Source organism: Labeo rohita, chromosome 8 (assembly GCF_022985175.1).
Source record: "Labeo rohita strain BAU-BD-2019 chromosome 8, IGBB_LRoh.1.0, whole genome shotgun sequence".
NCBI lineage: Eukaryota > Metazoa > Chordata > Actinopteri > Cypriniformes > Cyprinidae > Labeo > Labeo rohita.
The window spans coordinates 30965837-30981659 of NC_066876.1; the positions used below are offsets into that span (position 1 = coordinate 30965837).

At 38.7% G+C, this 15823-nt stretch overlaps 2 protein-coding genes across 3 annotated transcripts in view; both read right to left on the reverse strand.

Moving 5' to 3' along the window:
* LOC127170284 (centrosomal protein of 120 kDa) overlaps positions 1-4487 on the reverse strand; it is a 28928-nt gene extending 24441 nt beyond the window's left edge. The window contains exons 1-6 of the mRNA XM_051118142.1: positions 4328-4487; positions 2780-2936; positions 2585-2699; positions 2288-2423; positions 903-1051; positions 614-811 (exon numbers count right to left, since the gene is read on the reverse strand). Of these exons, the coding sequence (XP_050974099.1) occupies positions 614-811; positions 903-1051; positions 2288-2423; positions 2585-2699; positions 2780-2936; positions 4328-4376 (804 nt within the window). The 5' untranslated portion in view covers positions 4377-4487. The remainder of the gene's footprint in view (positions 1-613; positions 812-902; positions 1052-2287; positions 2424-2584; positions 2700-2779; positions 2937-4327) is intronic.
* Positions 4488-5386: 899 nt separating this feature from the next.
* Positions 5387-15727, reverse strand: znf608 (zinc finger protein 608). 2 transcript variants are annotated; one of them, XR_007828266.1, is made up of 9 exons: positions 13771-15727; positions 12793-12928; positions 12288-12375; positions 9541-11806; positions 8800-9193; positions 8555-8694; positions 7918-8073; positions 7218-7280; positions 5387-6198 (listed from the first exon to the last, which is right to left on the reverse strand). XR_007828266.1 is itself a non-coding variant. In XM_051117315.1 (9 exons), exons 1-9 carry the CDS (start codon positions 14446-14448, stop codon positions 6179-6181), a joined length of 3933 nt encoding a protein of 1310 aa, XP_050973272.1. In that variant the 5' UTR covers positions 14449-15727; the 3' UTR covers positions 5387-6178. The 2 variants fall into 2 exon arrangements, 1 of the variants encoding a protein (XP_050973272.1); XM_051117315.1 differs by having other exon boundaries at positions 7926-8073.
* Between the last annotated feature and the right edge of the window lie 96 nt (positions 15728-15823).

A 15823-nucleotide genomic window follows, 5' to 3' on the forward strand; every position in this document is an offset into this window, starting at 1 on the left:
ATAAACAAAATAAAAGACCCTCTCATATTTATAGTATATGATATAGTTTAGCAATATCACATCAGCAAGAGCGCTCTTTTTTTCCCAATATCTACATCACTGCAAATGTGATATTGACTTAGACAACACAGATACTGTAAAATGACTTTCAATGACTTTTGAGCACTACTTTATCTTCAAGGACTTCGAACAAAGTTTTGACTTATCAAACAAGGTCTTATCTTTCAAATTTTAAAGATAAATAGATAAATAAAAACATACTAATATAACAAATCAGCAAAAATAAAGCAAAGCACATGCAACTCGATAATAAATCAGCATATTAGAATGATTTTTGAAGGATCATGCGACACTTAAGACTGGAGTAACAGCTGATGAAAATTCAGCTTTGCATCACGGGAATAAAGTATATTTTAAAGTACATTAAATTAAAAAACATTATTTTATATTGTAATAACATTTTGCAATATTACTGTTTGTTTCTGTATTTTTGATCAAATAAATGCAGCCTTGACAACTTCTTTAAAAAAACATTACAAGTCTTACTGATCCCAAACTTTTGAGCGGCAGTGTATGTTTACCAATGTAATGACTATCAGTGATCTGTGCTGACCTGCAGACAGGGCTGCTGGCTGAGGAAAAGCCGCAGGACTCGCTCATTGCTGCGGATGCGGATGGACGCTCGCTCAGGCTCAAAGTTTGGACTGAGGAGGTTCTGGAAAGGTTCACTGGTGACGTCGTTCCCCAATAAAGTGTAATAGAAAAAGAACTCAGAGCCCTCGCTGGACAACTTAGTCGAGCTGGAGATCAACTGAAGAGCAGAGAAATGTGTCGTTTAGCCTTCATGTACATTAACGTGCAAATATAGTAATGAGATTGATATACGACAGCAGCTTTTTTACCCGCTCCAGTTTAGTAGCAAATGCAACCGTTACCGACAGTACAAACATGTCAGCGCAGACATCTTCAGGTCCGATCTGATGAAAACCTTCTTCCTCGTTCAGAACCGCTTTAAGTTTACCAGAATCCAGAGGAACCAGCGCTGGAGATCCTACAGAGTTTACAGTGACTTCATTAACAAAACGATCATGAGAGTAAACATGAACGACACTCACGACCCTTTTAAGGTTCATCACATTAACCAGCATCAAATTACTGTATAACTACTGACATCACCACAAACACTGCCTAAAACAATAACTGCATAGATATTTTACTGCTAGTTAACAATAACTTTAACCAACGGCACATCGGTGTTATTTTAGTATTATTACATACTATTATATTGTTATTCATATTTTGAATTAGCTTTTAATTGTTATTCATTTTATTTTAATAATTGTATTTTTTTTTATATTAATCTTTAGTAATTTTCTTTTTGCTTTTGTAATTTTTATTTATTTGGGGTTTTTTTTCCAAATATTATTAACGTTTAAATTTATTTTTAGCTGTTTTAGTTACAGTCAGTATTTTTACCAATATAGACATCAACTGTTTCACAAAACATGAATTACAAATTAATCAAAAAACATTAATTTAGAAAAAAAAATTCAAGAGAGATAAATAAGACAAATGATATCATAACTTTCTTAATTTTATTCATTTAATACTTATTTTATTTCAGCCTAATTACAATTAACAAAAACATTTGCAATAATTTGTAAAGTTGTTTCAGTGGTGAAGAAAGTTATTTCATTTTGGTGAAAGTTCACAAAAAACTTTTTTTTTGGTCAATTTTTTATCATTTGGAATAAAATCACTGATGAATTCCTCACCAAAAAACAGGAAACCATTATTATTTTTTTGATCAAAAGTTATATTTAAATTATAAATTAATACTTTTATTCATCAAGGATGCATTAAATTGTTCAAAAGTGACATTAAAGACATTTTTAATGTTAAAATATATTTCTACTAATTATTAAAAAAATGCCTTTTATAAATTGTAAATTAATACTTTTATTCATCAGGGATGAATTAAGTTTTTCCAATTGTTTTTATTTGGAATAAAATCACTGATGAATTCTTCACCAAAAAAACAGGAAACCATTATTATTTTTTTAATTTTATGTTGATTTTAACAGTATTGTCTTATGAGACAGAACTGAACCAGCACTGACCTGAGACAGAGTGTGGAAAAACAAACAAGCATGTAGAACATGAAGCTTTGAAGCCAATCAACAGAAGCAAAGAACAAAAGGAAAAATGGAAAATGGAAAGGAAACAACAACACAAATAAGACGCAAAGAAACCACAAACATTAGACGTGTTTATGTGTTTCAGGTACCTGGTCTCGGTGGTGCTTTCTTTGCTTTAAACTGCTCAGCTGCTGGTTTGGTGTCGTTCTCTAAGATCATGCTGATCAGCAGAGCAGGTTTTTGTTTTGTGTACTTACTACTGAGCAAAGGATGCCATTTAGGAGCCTGAAGAACAAATAGAAGACTTTCAAAAAAGACAAAACAGCTTTCTGATTTCTGATTATTATCAGTGATAAACTAACATTTAAAACTTTGGAAAACATTTCAAACTCTTTACTATTCTAAACAGCAGTGGGATATTTATACCAGAAAGCAGACAATCTGACCTGCTTGATCTCTTGCACTGATCTCAGATCGAGGATGATGTATCCCACACACTCTCTCGCAGACGTGTTGGAGTCGACTGCGTAACACTGTAGTTTGATTGGTGTTCTCTGGAGTCTGTGGGAGGAGCAGACGGCACTGAGTGAGAGAGAAGCTGATGGATGTCATATTGAGGTGGGTCAGATGAGCAAACTTACCGGTGTTGGTGCAGCGTCTTGCGGTCGAGCTCCCAGGCCAGTTCAGTGCAGAACTGCGGCTGTTCTTTGTGTTCTACTGGGTCTGTGGCCAACGTCTCTCCGTCAAAGCGAGCCTCGACTACCAGCGTGTGCCGCGGACTCCTAGGAAACTGATGGCCTAATGAAGAAAACACAGATCAGTCATTCTGCTTCAGAGGAATATATACTGAAAAAGTGCTATAAACATAAACAGACATTGAGCGGCGGTGATTATAATGAGAGAAATATACAAGATATTATACCAAAAATAAACACTACCTGTGAAAAGCTTAGAATAATTTTTTTCTATGAAATAAGTCTCTTCTGTGCACCAAGGCTGAATTTATTTGATCAAAAACACAGTAAAAATCTGAAATATTATTACAATTTAGAATAGCCATTTTCTTTGTGAATATCTGTTAAAACGCAATTTATTTCTTTCATCAAACTGAATTTTCAGCATCATCACTCCAGTCTCCTTCAGAAATCATTCTAATATGCTGATTTGCTGCTCAACAAACATTTCTGATTATTAGCAATGATGAAAACAGTTGTGCTGCACAATATTTTTGTGGAAACTGTCATACACTACCATTCAAAAGAGTAAAGTAAGTCAAAAAAAAAGAAATTATTACTTTTATCAATCAAGGATGCATTAAATTGATCAAAAGTGACAGTAAAGACATGTATAATGTTAAAATATATTTCTATTAATTAGAAATTACTTTTTTTTTTACTTAAACTCATCAAGGATGTATTAAATTGATCAAAAGTGACAGTAAAGACATTTATAATGTTAAAATACATTTCTATTAATTAGAAATTACTTTTTAAAAATATAAATAATACTTTTATTCATCAAAGATGCATTAAATTGCTCAAAATTGGCAGTAAAGACATTTGTGACGATCGAATATGTTTCTATTAATTAGAAATGACTTTTTTTAAATGATAAATTAATACTTTTATTCATCAAGGACGCATTAAATTGATCAAAAGTGCCAGTAAAGACAATTACAATGTTCCCAAGAGATTTCTATTTCAAATAAATACTAAATAATGTTCATTTGAACTTGCTATTCTTTGTGAATCTTGAAAAATAAAATGCATCACAGTTTCCACAAAAATATTGGGCAGCACAACAATTCATATAAAGAGTAAACATATAGATCTAAACTTATTTAAAAAAGGACTACAGTGTGACAGTGGTACAGTAATGGTATTAGATGATTACCATATTCATATACTATGAGATATATGTGGCACTCCAAAGCACTGTAGAGAAAACCATAGTATTACCATGGTACTTTCACCGAAAAATTATATCACCATGGTACTTATTGAAACTCCTTTATTAGTGACATATCTGTCAACAAACACATATTTAAATATAGCTAATAATCATGTCAAGCCTCGTATAATCCCAGGTGATTAATATGACGTAAATTCACTATCATTAATAATTCATATGATACTGCATTCGCTTTGATTTTATTGCAGGAGTCATAAATCAACAAATCTCACAGTTACCTTCAAGAATAGAAACAACAATCAGCAGCTGCTCTGATTTGGAAGCCATGTCATCTCTCCGCGTTAATTAAACACTCTCATAATGATTTTAAGATGTCTGTTTATCTGTTGTTTGTTTTTAGCGCGTCTGTTGTGTTCAAATAACGACGGTAACTGTCAGTCTGCGGCACTTCCGCCGGAAACAGCGGCGTGTTTGTGTGAGTGAGTGAGTCGCCCCCCCTCTGCAGGACGGATGAGCGCATGACACGTTACTCATAATAACGAATCTTTTGCCTTTTGTTGAAAATAAATAGAAGATGAGGTAAGTGACCGAATATTTTTATGACATGTTAAATATACGTTGGCTTAATGATTGTTTATTTTTGTCATATTCAGTGTACACTGGTCTGAATCTTTTAAATGATCGTTACCATGGTAACCGTAACTGCCGCCAAAGTACCGCTTACAGAAAATACCGTGTTTATGCACATTTACCGTGGTAATGTCATGGTATTCTCTGAAATATATTTTAGTACTATTTAAATACCATGTCTTATGCATTTGGAAATCATTCAGATTCATATCCACTCATTTTTGTTGTATTTACAATAGTTGCTTCCACAGTAAAACAGCATGACAGAAATATTGTGTTGTTTAAGCAGATCTTGTATTCATCTATTATGATTTTATCTCAGGTAACAAAAATATGTTCTAAGAACGTTTTGTTATGAAAACGTTATGTCAGTTTGAACGTTCTCTGAACGATCAAAACGTCCAGATTTCAACATGCAAAATGCTTTTTCTTGGTTACGTGAACAGTAAGCGAATATTGCATTTTATAATTTTGCAAACTTTACGGTAAAGTTACTTTTTAATGGTTCCTAAATGTTCTGAAACATGAGCATTTAAAAAAGTTAGATAAAAGTTGTATAGATAAGGCCTGTAGAAACAGTGGGAAATAACAACCTACTGAAACATGGTTTATTTTTATATTTTCTCACTGCAAACTCGACTTACTTTCACATTCAAATAGATCCCCAATCCAAAAAAAACAAAAAAACAAAAAAAACAATCTGCATGTAAAAACAACCTTGACTTTTTATTTGGATTGCCAAACATGTTAAGGCAGAGACAGTATAAAAAGCAACTGCAGTTTAATGATATAGCAGACATCAAGAAAAACCTAATGACAGGACTCAACCAACCTACACCATTGACTTTCTGTCCAGAAAACCACTTGTAAACATATTTAGTTATGCATTACTATTGAAGTAACAAAGGACTACGTCTGCCGTGTCGGTGAGGTGGGTAGACGACCATACATTGCACTGAATCAATACAAAGGTACATAAGCTAGTTATAGTCGCTGCTGAGCTTCGTTCAACTATGTACAACTATGTACATCACGATAATACCGTATGGCACTGAGATGAACTGTTGATTAACATCCACTTTATACGATATAATAGATTAATGGCTGTTAATAACAGTATATTCATGGTAATAAGTCGATGCGGAGCGAGCCACCTTACAGTCACTTAGAATCTATTGCAAACCGTCCTTTACCACACAGAGGTGATGAAATAGCAAATACATTCAATAGTATGGTTACACAACAATATGAGTGCATACAAACAGCTAGATGTAGCCATTTACAGGCAAAATCCAATGACCAGAGGGTTTGTGTGTGACGGGCACCTGAAGGAAATGTTTCTCAGGCCCGTGTCACCACGTAGCCATGTCTAGTTCCGCTGCAGTCCTCCATTAGTACATTCATTGGTTAGAAATGAAATTAGTCGCTGCCTCCTATGGAGGCGATGAGTAACACCATGGAATTGATGTCTGTGAATCCTCGTGTGAGTCGGGAACATCTCACATCTTCCCGTCGTTCTCTGCAGATTGAACAGACAGTAAGAAACCAAAAGGATGTACTAAGAACATTTTGCTAACATTCCCTTTAAGTTATAAAAATGTTATTTTTGAATTTTCTCTGAATGATCAAAATGTCCAGTTATAGAATTAAACGTTATATGAATGTTAAAGGGACATTCCATGTAATCAGTTTGCAAACATTATGGAAACGTTCGTTTTAAATGTTTTCTGAACATTCTGAAACAAGTAGTAACATATAAAAAAGCTAGATGAACGTCTGACTAAAATGTTACAGAAATGGTTAGATAACTCTAATCAAACATTCTATTAACATTACTGGAAGAATGTTCGTTCATAACTTTGAGAGAACCTTGCCAGAACATTAGCCAAAGTTCTAGGAATGTTTTCTGTTAGTTGGAAGCAAGCATCCCCAATATAAATGTTCACTTGCTTCAATTCAATCAATCAATTCAATCAAATCAAAGTGACCTACACTGGATTTAATGTATACATTTGGTGAGTTCATGCAGTGCATATGAATCAAACCCATGACCTAGCGCCATGGTCTACTGTTCGAGCTAAAGGAATCTGTGACCCTGGACCACAAAACCACTCTTAAGTAGCACGGGTATATTTGTAGCTATAGCCAAAAGTACATTGTATGGGTCAAAATTATCGGTGTTTTTTATGCCAAAAATTATTAGGATGTTAAGTAAAGATCATGTTCCATCAAGATATTTGGTAAATTTCCTACCATAAATATACCAAAACCTAATTTTTGATTAGTAATATGCATTGCTAAGAAGTTAATTTCATTTGGACAACTTTATAGGTGATTTTCTCAATATTTAGATTTTTTTGCACACTCAGATTCCAGATTTTCAAATAGTTGTATCTTGGCCAAATATGGCCTATCCTAACAAACCATACATCAATGGAAAGCTGATTTATAAATCTCTATTTCAAAAAATGTACACTTATGACTGGTTTTGTGGTCCAGGGTTACATTTATTTTATTTAATAATTTTCGTTTTCTCACCGCTGGAGCAGGTTTGTGTCGTCGTCACTTGCTGGTTTGCAACCAGTGCCGCAGAACTCAAACCTTAAGGATCACAGATCACAGAACATTACAATCAACTCTTACCATAGCATTTCTTTTATCTTCACTGTAAACATGCTTAAAGGGCTCATATCATTTGTAACATGCACTTTTGTTTCCTTGAGGCCCACTTAGTAATTGCACCCAAAACCATTCATAGTTTAGTTTTCCTCTCTCTACTGCACTTAGAATTAAATGGATACTTTTTGTTTCTGTGTCTTTAAAGCCAAGTGCATGCTGCAGGACTAAAGTGTTTTCTGAAATTATAATATATTTTCACACAAACAGCAATTGTTATTCTTGACAATATGGAAAGTAGGTTTGTGGTTCATGAGTCAAAAAGCTTGAGTAAGACATGTCCTCTTAGTATGTGACATGGCAAAAGCACTTGCTGCTCATGTACCTGTTTACAATCATCAGAAAGTTGCAGAATTTCAGAATGAGTCAGTTTTGCAGATTAGTTTCTATAGATGTTCTTCAAGGACTGGAAAGGAAACTGAATGAGGTCTGAATGTTACAGTGAGCGTTTTAATAGCACAACAAACTCTTGTTTTACAAGATCAGTATGATTCCTCATGATATGAGCCCTTTGATGCATATAGTGAGTTCAGTAGTGTAGGATAGTTCAGTTGTTTTTGACCTTTTCACCTTGAAAGGGGTCATACTGGCCAGACACCAGCGTGTAGCTCATGCCCAGGTGAGTGAGATGATGTGTCTGAAGGTGGCGGCCGAATGGAACCGATTCTCTCTCCCGTTCAGTCTCTCGTTCCTGCTCTGGAGATCCTCTTTCTCCAGGCTAAAGGAGTAAAACATACAATGTGTAAACAACTGCGAAAGACATTGAAATGATCATCATGTTTTATTTGGTTAGCCTGCCAAAGCCCTTGAACTGTACATATACAGTTTAAATGAACACGTTGTGCTGCCAACTTGTCTTTGGACAGCAGGACATATTTAAAACATAAAGGATCTACATGAATCCATCAGAGTGACTAACCATCTAATTCATCTTTTTAAGCACTTTAAGAAACATGTTTCATGAGTCCATTGTGTACACAATTCCCAACAACTTGCCAGGATTACTTTTATGTACTTTTTATTGTATTGCTGTGTGTCTGGATGTTCCTGAAGGAACTATGTTCTGCTATCCAGAACAATTTTAGCTTCACAGTTTGTTTACAGCACATTTAGGTCCAAATATGACTCTGAGGTAGACAATAAGCCTTACTAAAAAAGTTTCACCAGTGACTTTTACTTTTTTGAAGCGAGATACATACAACGGGAGATTTGCCGTGATATGGCAGGAGAGGATGTGACAGAAGCTCTAATGCTGTCGAATCTGTCACTGGTTTGCTGCTTTGAGCCCCTTCTGAATCTTCTCTCCCTGCCGTTTTTCCATACAGAGGGTAATGGAAACCTAGAATGGAAGACACACAGCTTACACTTTACAAGTAGTTTGTAGCACAAGCTCCACTCTGTGAAAGTTTTGGGTTTGTATTTGCGATGTACAGAAGATGATTACCTGGGTAATTATGCACCAAAGCCGGAGACATCACTCTGTAAGCATTGCTGCTCGTCTCACACAGGTGCAAATAGGGGTAGGAGTGCTGAAACTGAATGAAGGATTGCTGGGGTGACGACGCGGGCCCTCTCGCATTCTGTGAGTCTTCAGACGTCTCGCCTGCTATCTCGTCCACCTCCGGTCTGGTGTTTTCCTCAGCGACCTCGGCAGCCGTCTCGCACTTGGCGGTCTGGAGTTCGGCCTCCAGCCTGGACTCGGGCTCTAGGGGCATGTGCCAGTCTTTCCCCTTGTCTGGACTCAGACTCATTTCCTCAGAGATCTTGTTGACCTCTTGATTTTGCGGCTTGACATATTTGGACTGATAAGAGTGGCTCCAGGACTGAGATTCTGAAGCCTAAACCCAGAGGAACATCTACTGTCAAACAGTTTCTGGTCTGACAACCAATGAAATTTACACACCTTACAGGGAAGCCCTTTGTTATGAAACAGTAGCCCTAGTGTTTAATGCGTTGGAACATTTCAAAAGGATGGCAACGTCTTAAAAATCAATATGCTCTCAATCATCAAAGAATCCTGGCAATTCGATCATTTGATGATTAAGGATCATATTTCCAAAAACAGCACTCAAAACAACATGCTTTGGATTGTTACTCCAACAAAACCAAGGACATTTCTAGAAGTCTGTTATTGTCTTTAAAAGAACATTTCCTCAGTAAATGATAAGTAACATCAGTAACTTACATTTAGAAATGTTACATTTGTGTCCACATTTGATTTTGAGTTTGAACTCTCCAAACTGAGCTCTTCAGACTCCTTGAGGACCCCTTGTTCTTTTGATATGCCGACATGGGACGTTTTCCCCTGTTGCTGCTGCTGTTGAAACGACAGCTGCTTGTCCAACTCTACATAGATGAAGCCAGGTTTCGCACAGCTAATCTTAACAGAGTTCGCCCCTTTATGAATCGACTGAGGAGAGCTTATGAATTGTTTCTGCTCATCCTTCGTTCGTTCCTTCTGCTCAGATCCTCGTCTAACTTGACCTCTACTCTGCTTGCTATACTGGATTTCCTCACAGCAAGCCTCGCTGAGCGGTCTGTGGGTGTTGGGCATCATGAGAACCTTCTGGTCCATGGAAACACCCCGGCTGTACTGTCCATAGTACAAAGACTGAGCCAGCGCCGTGTGCGTTTCGGCGTACTGAATCTGTGATTGGGAACTTGAGTGGCTGGAGGATTCTGAGCTTTTTATATCCTCATTTAAATCTCTCAAATCATCCTTCGTCCGACCATAGGGAGAGGCCACCTTATGGAACGAGGTGGAATTGGCTTGCCCAGAATGCATGTAACCTGGGATACAGTGGGATTCATAGGCATGGCTGTGAGATGTAGACTGGACCTCTTTTCCTGGGGTCACCGTGGGAGCGGTACTCATTGAGGAAATCTTTGAGTTTGAGTCTTGTGTCGAATTCCTTCTAGATCTTGAGTTTGATCCACCATCCTCAGCGGCGTCGGATATGTCGGAGTATGCAGGGCTGTTGGTTTTAGCACTTGCTCCATCTCCGTTCGTAAGTGGGACGCAGTCCATTCTCGCAGAGCTCCCAATGGAAGGACTTGGCGCGTTGTCTGAAAACGTGTACACCTTGTCGGCCTCGGCTCTGATGCTAGCCATGCGGCTTTCTTGCGTTTCGTTTGGACCGTTTACAACATCTTGCTTGCTCAAGTGCTCTTTCAAGAGGCTCACAGGAAAGTCCTTGCCGATACTCTTTGCATCGTCCGCTTTTGTATACATCGGGTCGCTTTTGGGACTCCGTGGATCTTTACAATTCCTGTCCTTTAATCGATGCTTTTCCTTTCTCTTACTGTCTTTGCTCAGGACTGCTGTGGTGTTGGCCATGTTAACTTGTGCAATTACGTCCAGCTTTGGCTTGATGGGTTTCAGTGAGAGGTTCTTGGCTTTTGTGAGGGCAACAGTTGGAGAGGCCTGATGAGAAGAAACTTCCGTGATTTTAGTGGAAAATGCAGCTGGTGGAATAGCGGTCAGCTTCGGAGGAGCAGGAGCAGCGTTGATGAGTCTGTTGGTTCGAGACTTGGCTAAGCATCGTTCGGTGAACCCTTCTTTCTTAACTTTGCTACACATGTCCCTCTTATCAATAGCACCTTCCGCTTCCAGCTTAGGCATCTCAACGGATGCGTTACGATCCGTCATGAGGCAGTTCTCAAGCACAACTGACATGTTGGAAATGAGTGGGAGGTTGCTCAGATCATCTATGGATCCGTCTTTACTCACCACATTAGGGCGTAGTTTTGCGTTGGATATGGGACTGCTATCGTTGTTGAGCAATGCTTTCCTGCTCTTTGGAGAACCAACCGCATTGAGTTTATACATGCCTCTGGGCTTCTTGGAGATGGCGTTTTCAGAAGAATCGAAAGGTACCGTGCTGAGCGGTTCATCGAAATCTGAAAGTCTGTCTTCGCTCTCCACCTCAAACTCTTGCTTGCTGTCATTGTTCAGGTGAGCGTGGGACTGGTGGTAACGGAGCCCGTTGATATGTTTGTACTTCTTGTTGCAGTTCGGATGCGGACAGTCTATTAGCATTGGAGATGCGCAAACTTGATCGAGAAACACAGGGTCGGATTTACCCTGAGGGGTGGACGGAGCGCTCCTGGATTTGGCTCGTATCCTTTTCCCATTCCCATTCCTAATGTCCTCCGAGACCAAGCTCAAATCTAGATCTGCTGGGGCTTTGCCTTTTCGCTTTCCACAAATAAGCGGATTGGATTTGATGTCCTCCACGGCGTAGTATCCAGGTGTCCTACAGCCACTGAGGTTCAGACTCCCTCGTCTTCCTTTGTTGCCAATTCCCACGCCGCGCCTCTTGTGAGTTAGTCCTCGTATCTTGGACAAACTTGGGTCAGCAGTTGGTTGATCTGGTATGGCCAGCCGCATCCGTTTACCACGTCCACGTGCGTAAGGAATATCAGAATCGCTCATTGGCGATTCACAAAACCTGGTTAAGAACAACAAGTGTATGTAAATCAATCAACTGTGTATGTAAATCATCAGTACTTCTTGAATCTTAATTTAAATGTATATATATGACCCTGGACAAAACCAGTCATAGGGGTAAATTTTTTTTAAATTGAGGACAATATTTGGCTGAGATACAACTATCTGAAAATCGTCAGTCTGAGGGTGCAAAAAAATCAAAATGCTGAGAAAATCATCTTTGAAGTTGTCCAAATGAATTTCTTAGCAATGCATATTACTAATCAAAAAAGTTTTGATATATTTACAGTATAAATGTAGAAAATATCTTCATGGAACATGATCTTCTTATCCTAATGATATTTCGCATAAAAGAAAAATTGATCATTTTGACCCATGGCTATTGCTACAAATATACCCGTTCTACTTAAGACTGTTTTTGTGGTCCAGGGTCACATATACTCTGCAAGTCAAGCATTCAAGAAGAAAGGAGGGCGTTTTACCGTGGTGGAGCCCAGTCATGCTTGGTACAGTCTAAGAGAGTGCCCACATAGGTCCTTTTCCTCCATGTGACATTCACAACTAGAACTCCTGAAATCAAAGAGAAACAGTCACAGTAATGAGTTCCTTTTGAAATATTAAAAGCCACAGTATTCCAAAAGATTTTCTGCAATCACCAAATTTAGGTTTAGCCATATCTTGGTCTTTCGAACGGATTCATTCTGTGCTTGATCTCACTGATGGAAGTTAAGATGGTGGTCTGCAATTTTAATTTGCTTAATCAATATGCAACCAGTGTCTCCTCTTCCTTCAAATGCTTCAGTCTCACAGCTGCTTTGAAAACGCAGTCCTGTGGAGCTAATGACAAAACTCGCCCTTCACTCATCGCATATCCAGTGAAACCAATGTGAATGCAGTCATTCATAATGTGGCAAAGAAGACAAGGTGATGTGAAAAAGCTGATGATTTTACAACAGAATATTGTATATTTTTATAACATGCTCTCACCTTCCTCTGTCTCATGCCACACAATACCCTCTAGATTGACACTCGTTCCTGGTTGACATGGCTCCATGTAGCTGGACTCGAGGGCTTTCTCGGCTTCCTGTGTGTTAGTTCCAACTGACCGCGTCTTAACACTCAACTAGAGAGGGAGAGAGAGCACAAACACAGTGCCAGCTGAAGTATAATGCAGTTGCATGCAAGTTCCTTGTTGCTCAGTTGCATCAAAACATTTGACTTTTGTGGTTTTTTCCATTCAGCAATCCTTGTTCAAGGAAAACACACAAAAGCGCCTATAGAAATGACAGCATTAAGTGTATGTCACAATAGCTCTATCTGAGCGATGTCACTGGAATCAAGGCAAAATGAAAAAGACATCTAGGTACAGGGACAATAGAGCAGAATGGCCAAGGCTGGAGGGGGTGGAGCTTGTCTCTATATTTAAAACTGTAAATAACACACGAAAAGCATCTTGGCTTTAAACAAGCCAGTATGTCTTTGTCCAAAACAAACAGAGGGAATTATGATGCTTACGTTTCCAATAGCAACAGACGTGAAGAATTTGACAGGGGCTGCGTTAACAAAGGAAATGGCTGACAAACAAAAGAAAACCTCGTTATATTGATATTGCAAACCGAGCCAACCATTGCACGCAAGGTGTTTGGTGCTCGTTTTTGACGAATCTCGCCGGCTGCAAAGAGAATTCACGTAGCTCACAAAGAAGCAAACAGACACGGATGTGCAATTGTGCATGTGGAAGCGTCATTCTCAAGTACACAAACACTGAATCCGCCATCAGCACAACCTACAGCCTCACGCTCGTTTCTTCTAAACGTTCCATAACGGATCGCGCACACATTAGCGGTTTGACGACACGACAGGATTCGTGTAATGCTCGCACGGCTCAATCGGACGCATTGCTTGCGCATTACCAACTTGTTTTACTTTGACATGAAGGTATCTGAAGGACAGATGTGAGCTTACCGTCCTCAGGCTGTGCTCATCGGTGCTCGTGTCGTCAGTGTGGTCAACAATAGCCGCGTCCATTCCGCCCCTGCCGACGACGAGATTCTCCGTTCCTCCCAAGGCGCTTCCGTTCTCTGACAGCGGGCCAAATTCATCGCTCGGCTTGTCTTTCCGCGTCCTTGCCGAGTCTTTCTCTCTCTTGACTCCTTTGCTCTGGCTTTTGCCCTTCTTGCCGTCTTTGGCTCGGGCGAGCGGCGCCGGATTGTCGCTGTCCACCGGCGCTGGTGCTGAATTCATCTCTCCGCCGCGCCGCTTACCGACGCATACTTTCGGAATGCTGCTCACAATCTCCAGCGACGGGAATCGATCCGTGTCCGTGGTGGAATTCCTTCGTTTCAGCTTGAATTTCTTGGGTTCCTTGCAGAGGAACGGCTGCTCGCTGGCGGCGGAGGCTCGCGTCAGGCCGTCGAACACGGCGCCTGCGCCCGCGCAATTGTACTCGAGCTCTTCGCGACCTTCCACCGCGCTTTTAACGCTCAAAACGCGATTCATCTCCAATCTCTGTCGATCCTTCTCCAAATCCGCGTCCAGGTCGATGATCAGATTCCCAACCCCGATCTCCCAGTCATCCCCGCTGTCGTCCGGATCCGCTCCGTGTGTCTTGATTCTCTGCTGAAGGGAGGAACTGACTGACATTCTCCACACAGGATTTCTGACAGAAAACGGTGATGAATCCTAAATCAAGTGGATGGGAGGGTATTAATCACACACAAGTGCTAATGGAAACTGAATTACCGCGGTGCGGCTGAAACGCTCATGACGGAACTCTCAACACATTAAAACATCTTAGATCAACATGTGTAACTCATGTTTTGAGTAAAGGAATGATTGTGTTTTGCAAATTGATCCATCAAGAAGTTACGGCAACATCGTTTCTGCGGGTCTTAAAAAGTCTTAATTCTTTCTTCCACAAATGAGGGCCTTAAAAATAAGAAATCAGAGCAGAAAGCCATAGCCGTAATGTCGCAAAGCATGAATATCCGCCTTAGTATTTTTGTTTTCCCATACAAATATCAAAACATCAAGTACAAAATCTGTCAGTGGGGAATGAAAACTTGTTTTCCTTTTGTGTTAAGTTGATTTTGGCAAATTTTTGTTCTTTTTTTAAATCATAAACTCACTTGATTCACTTCTTAAGTTATTTTGCATTTCAAGTAAATGTATTTTGATTTATGAATCTTTAGACATTGGCACTGGAAAACAAGACAAAAATACTTAGGAAGAAATCCCTAGATATTTACATTAACAGAACATTTTGACATTGTGTTCCTTCAATTTAATCCTTAAATACTTGGTCTTAAATATAGCTTTATCAGATCTCCACAACCCCTGATTTAAACTGTCGCACTTGTTTCTGTAGTTTCTGCTCAACTAAGGTTTATTTAAATCATTAATCAAATTAAAAGTTGAAAAAGTGCAATGAACTACACTGTAAAAAAGGCAATTGTGTGCTTTAGCAGTCACATTTTTAATTACTCTGATTAAACATTTCTCACAGTTTATAGCTGCAGGTTGCAACTTTGGCTTTGCAAAACTGCAATTTTATGTTTTTTTGTTTGTTTGTTTGTTTTTTCATATATGTGACCCTGGACCACAAAACCAGTCATAAGGGTCAGTTTTTTTAAATTGAGATTTATACATCATCTGAAAGCTTTAAATAAGCTTTCCATTAATGGTTTGTTAGGATATGCCAATATTTGGCTGAGATACAACTATTTGAACATCTGGAATCTGATCAAAATATTGAGAAAATCACCTTTAAAGTTGTCCAAAAGACGTTCTTATCAATGCATATTACTAATCAAAAATTAATTTTTTATCTATTAATGGTAGGAAATTTACAAAATATCTTCATGGAACATGATCTTTACTTAATATCCTAATGATTTTTGGCATAAAAGAAAAATCAATAATTTTGACCCAAACAATGTACTGTTGGCTATTGCTACAAATATACCCGTGCCACTTAAGACTGGTTTTGTGGTCCAGGGTCCCATATGTATATTATATA

Bases quoted from the DNA above. Each gene is read 5' to 3' on its own strand.
- znf608 (XM_051117315.1), bottom strand. From the start codon at position 14,448: ATGTCAGTCAGTTCCTCCCTTCAGCAGAGAATCAAGACACACGGAGCG. The intron at 8,695-8,799 runs GTAATCATCTTC...CTTCCATTCTAG, and splicing joins TTTGGTGCATAATTACCCAG to GTTTCCATTACCCTCTGTAT. The intron at 7,281-7,925 runs GTGAAAAGGTCA...GTGATCCTTAAG, and splicing joins CCAGTATGACCCCTTTCAAG to GTTTGAGTTCTGCGGCACTG.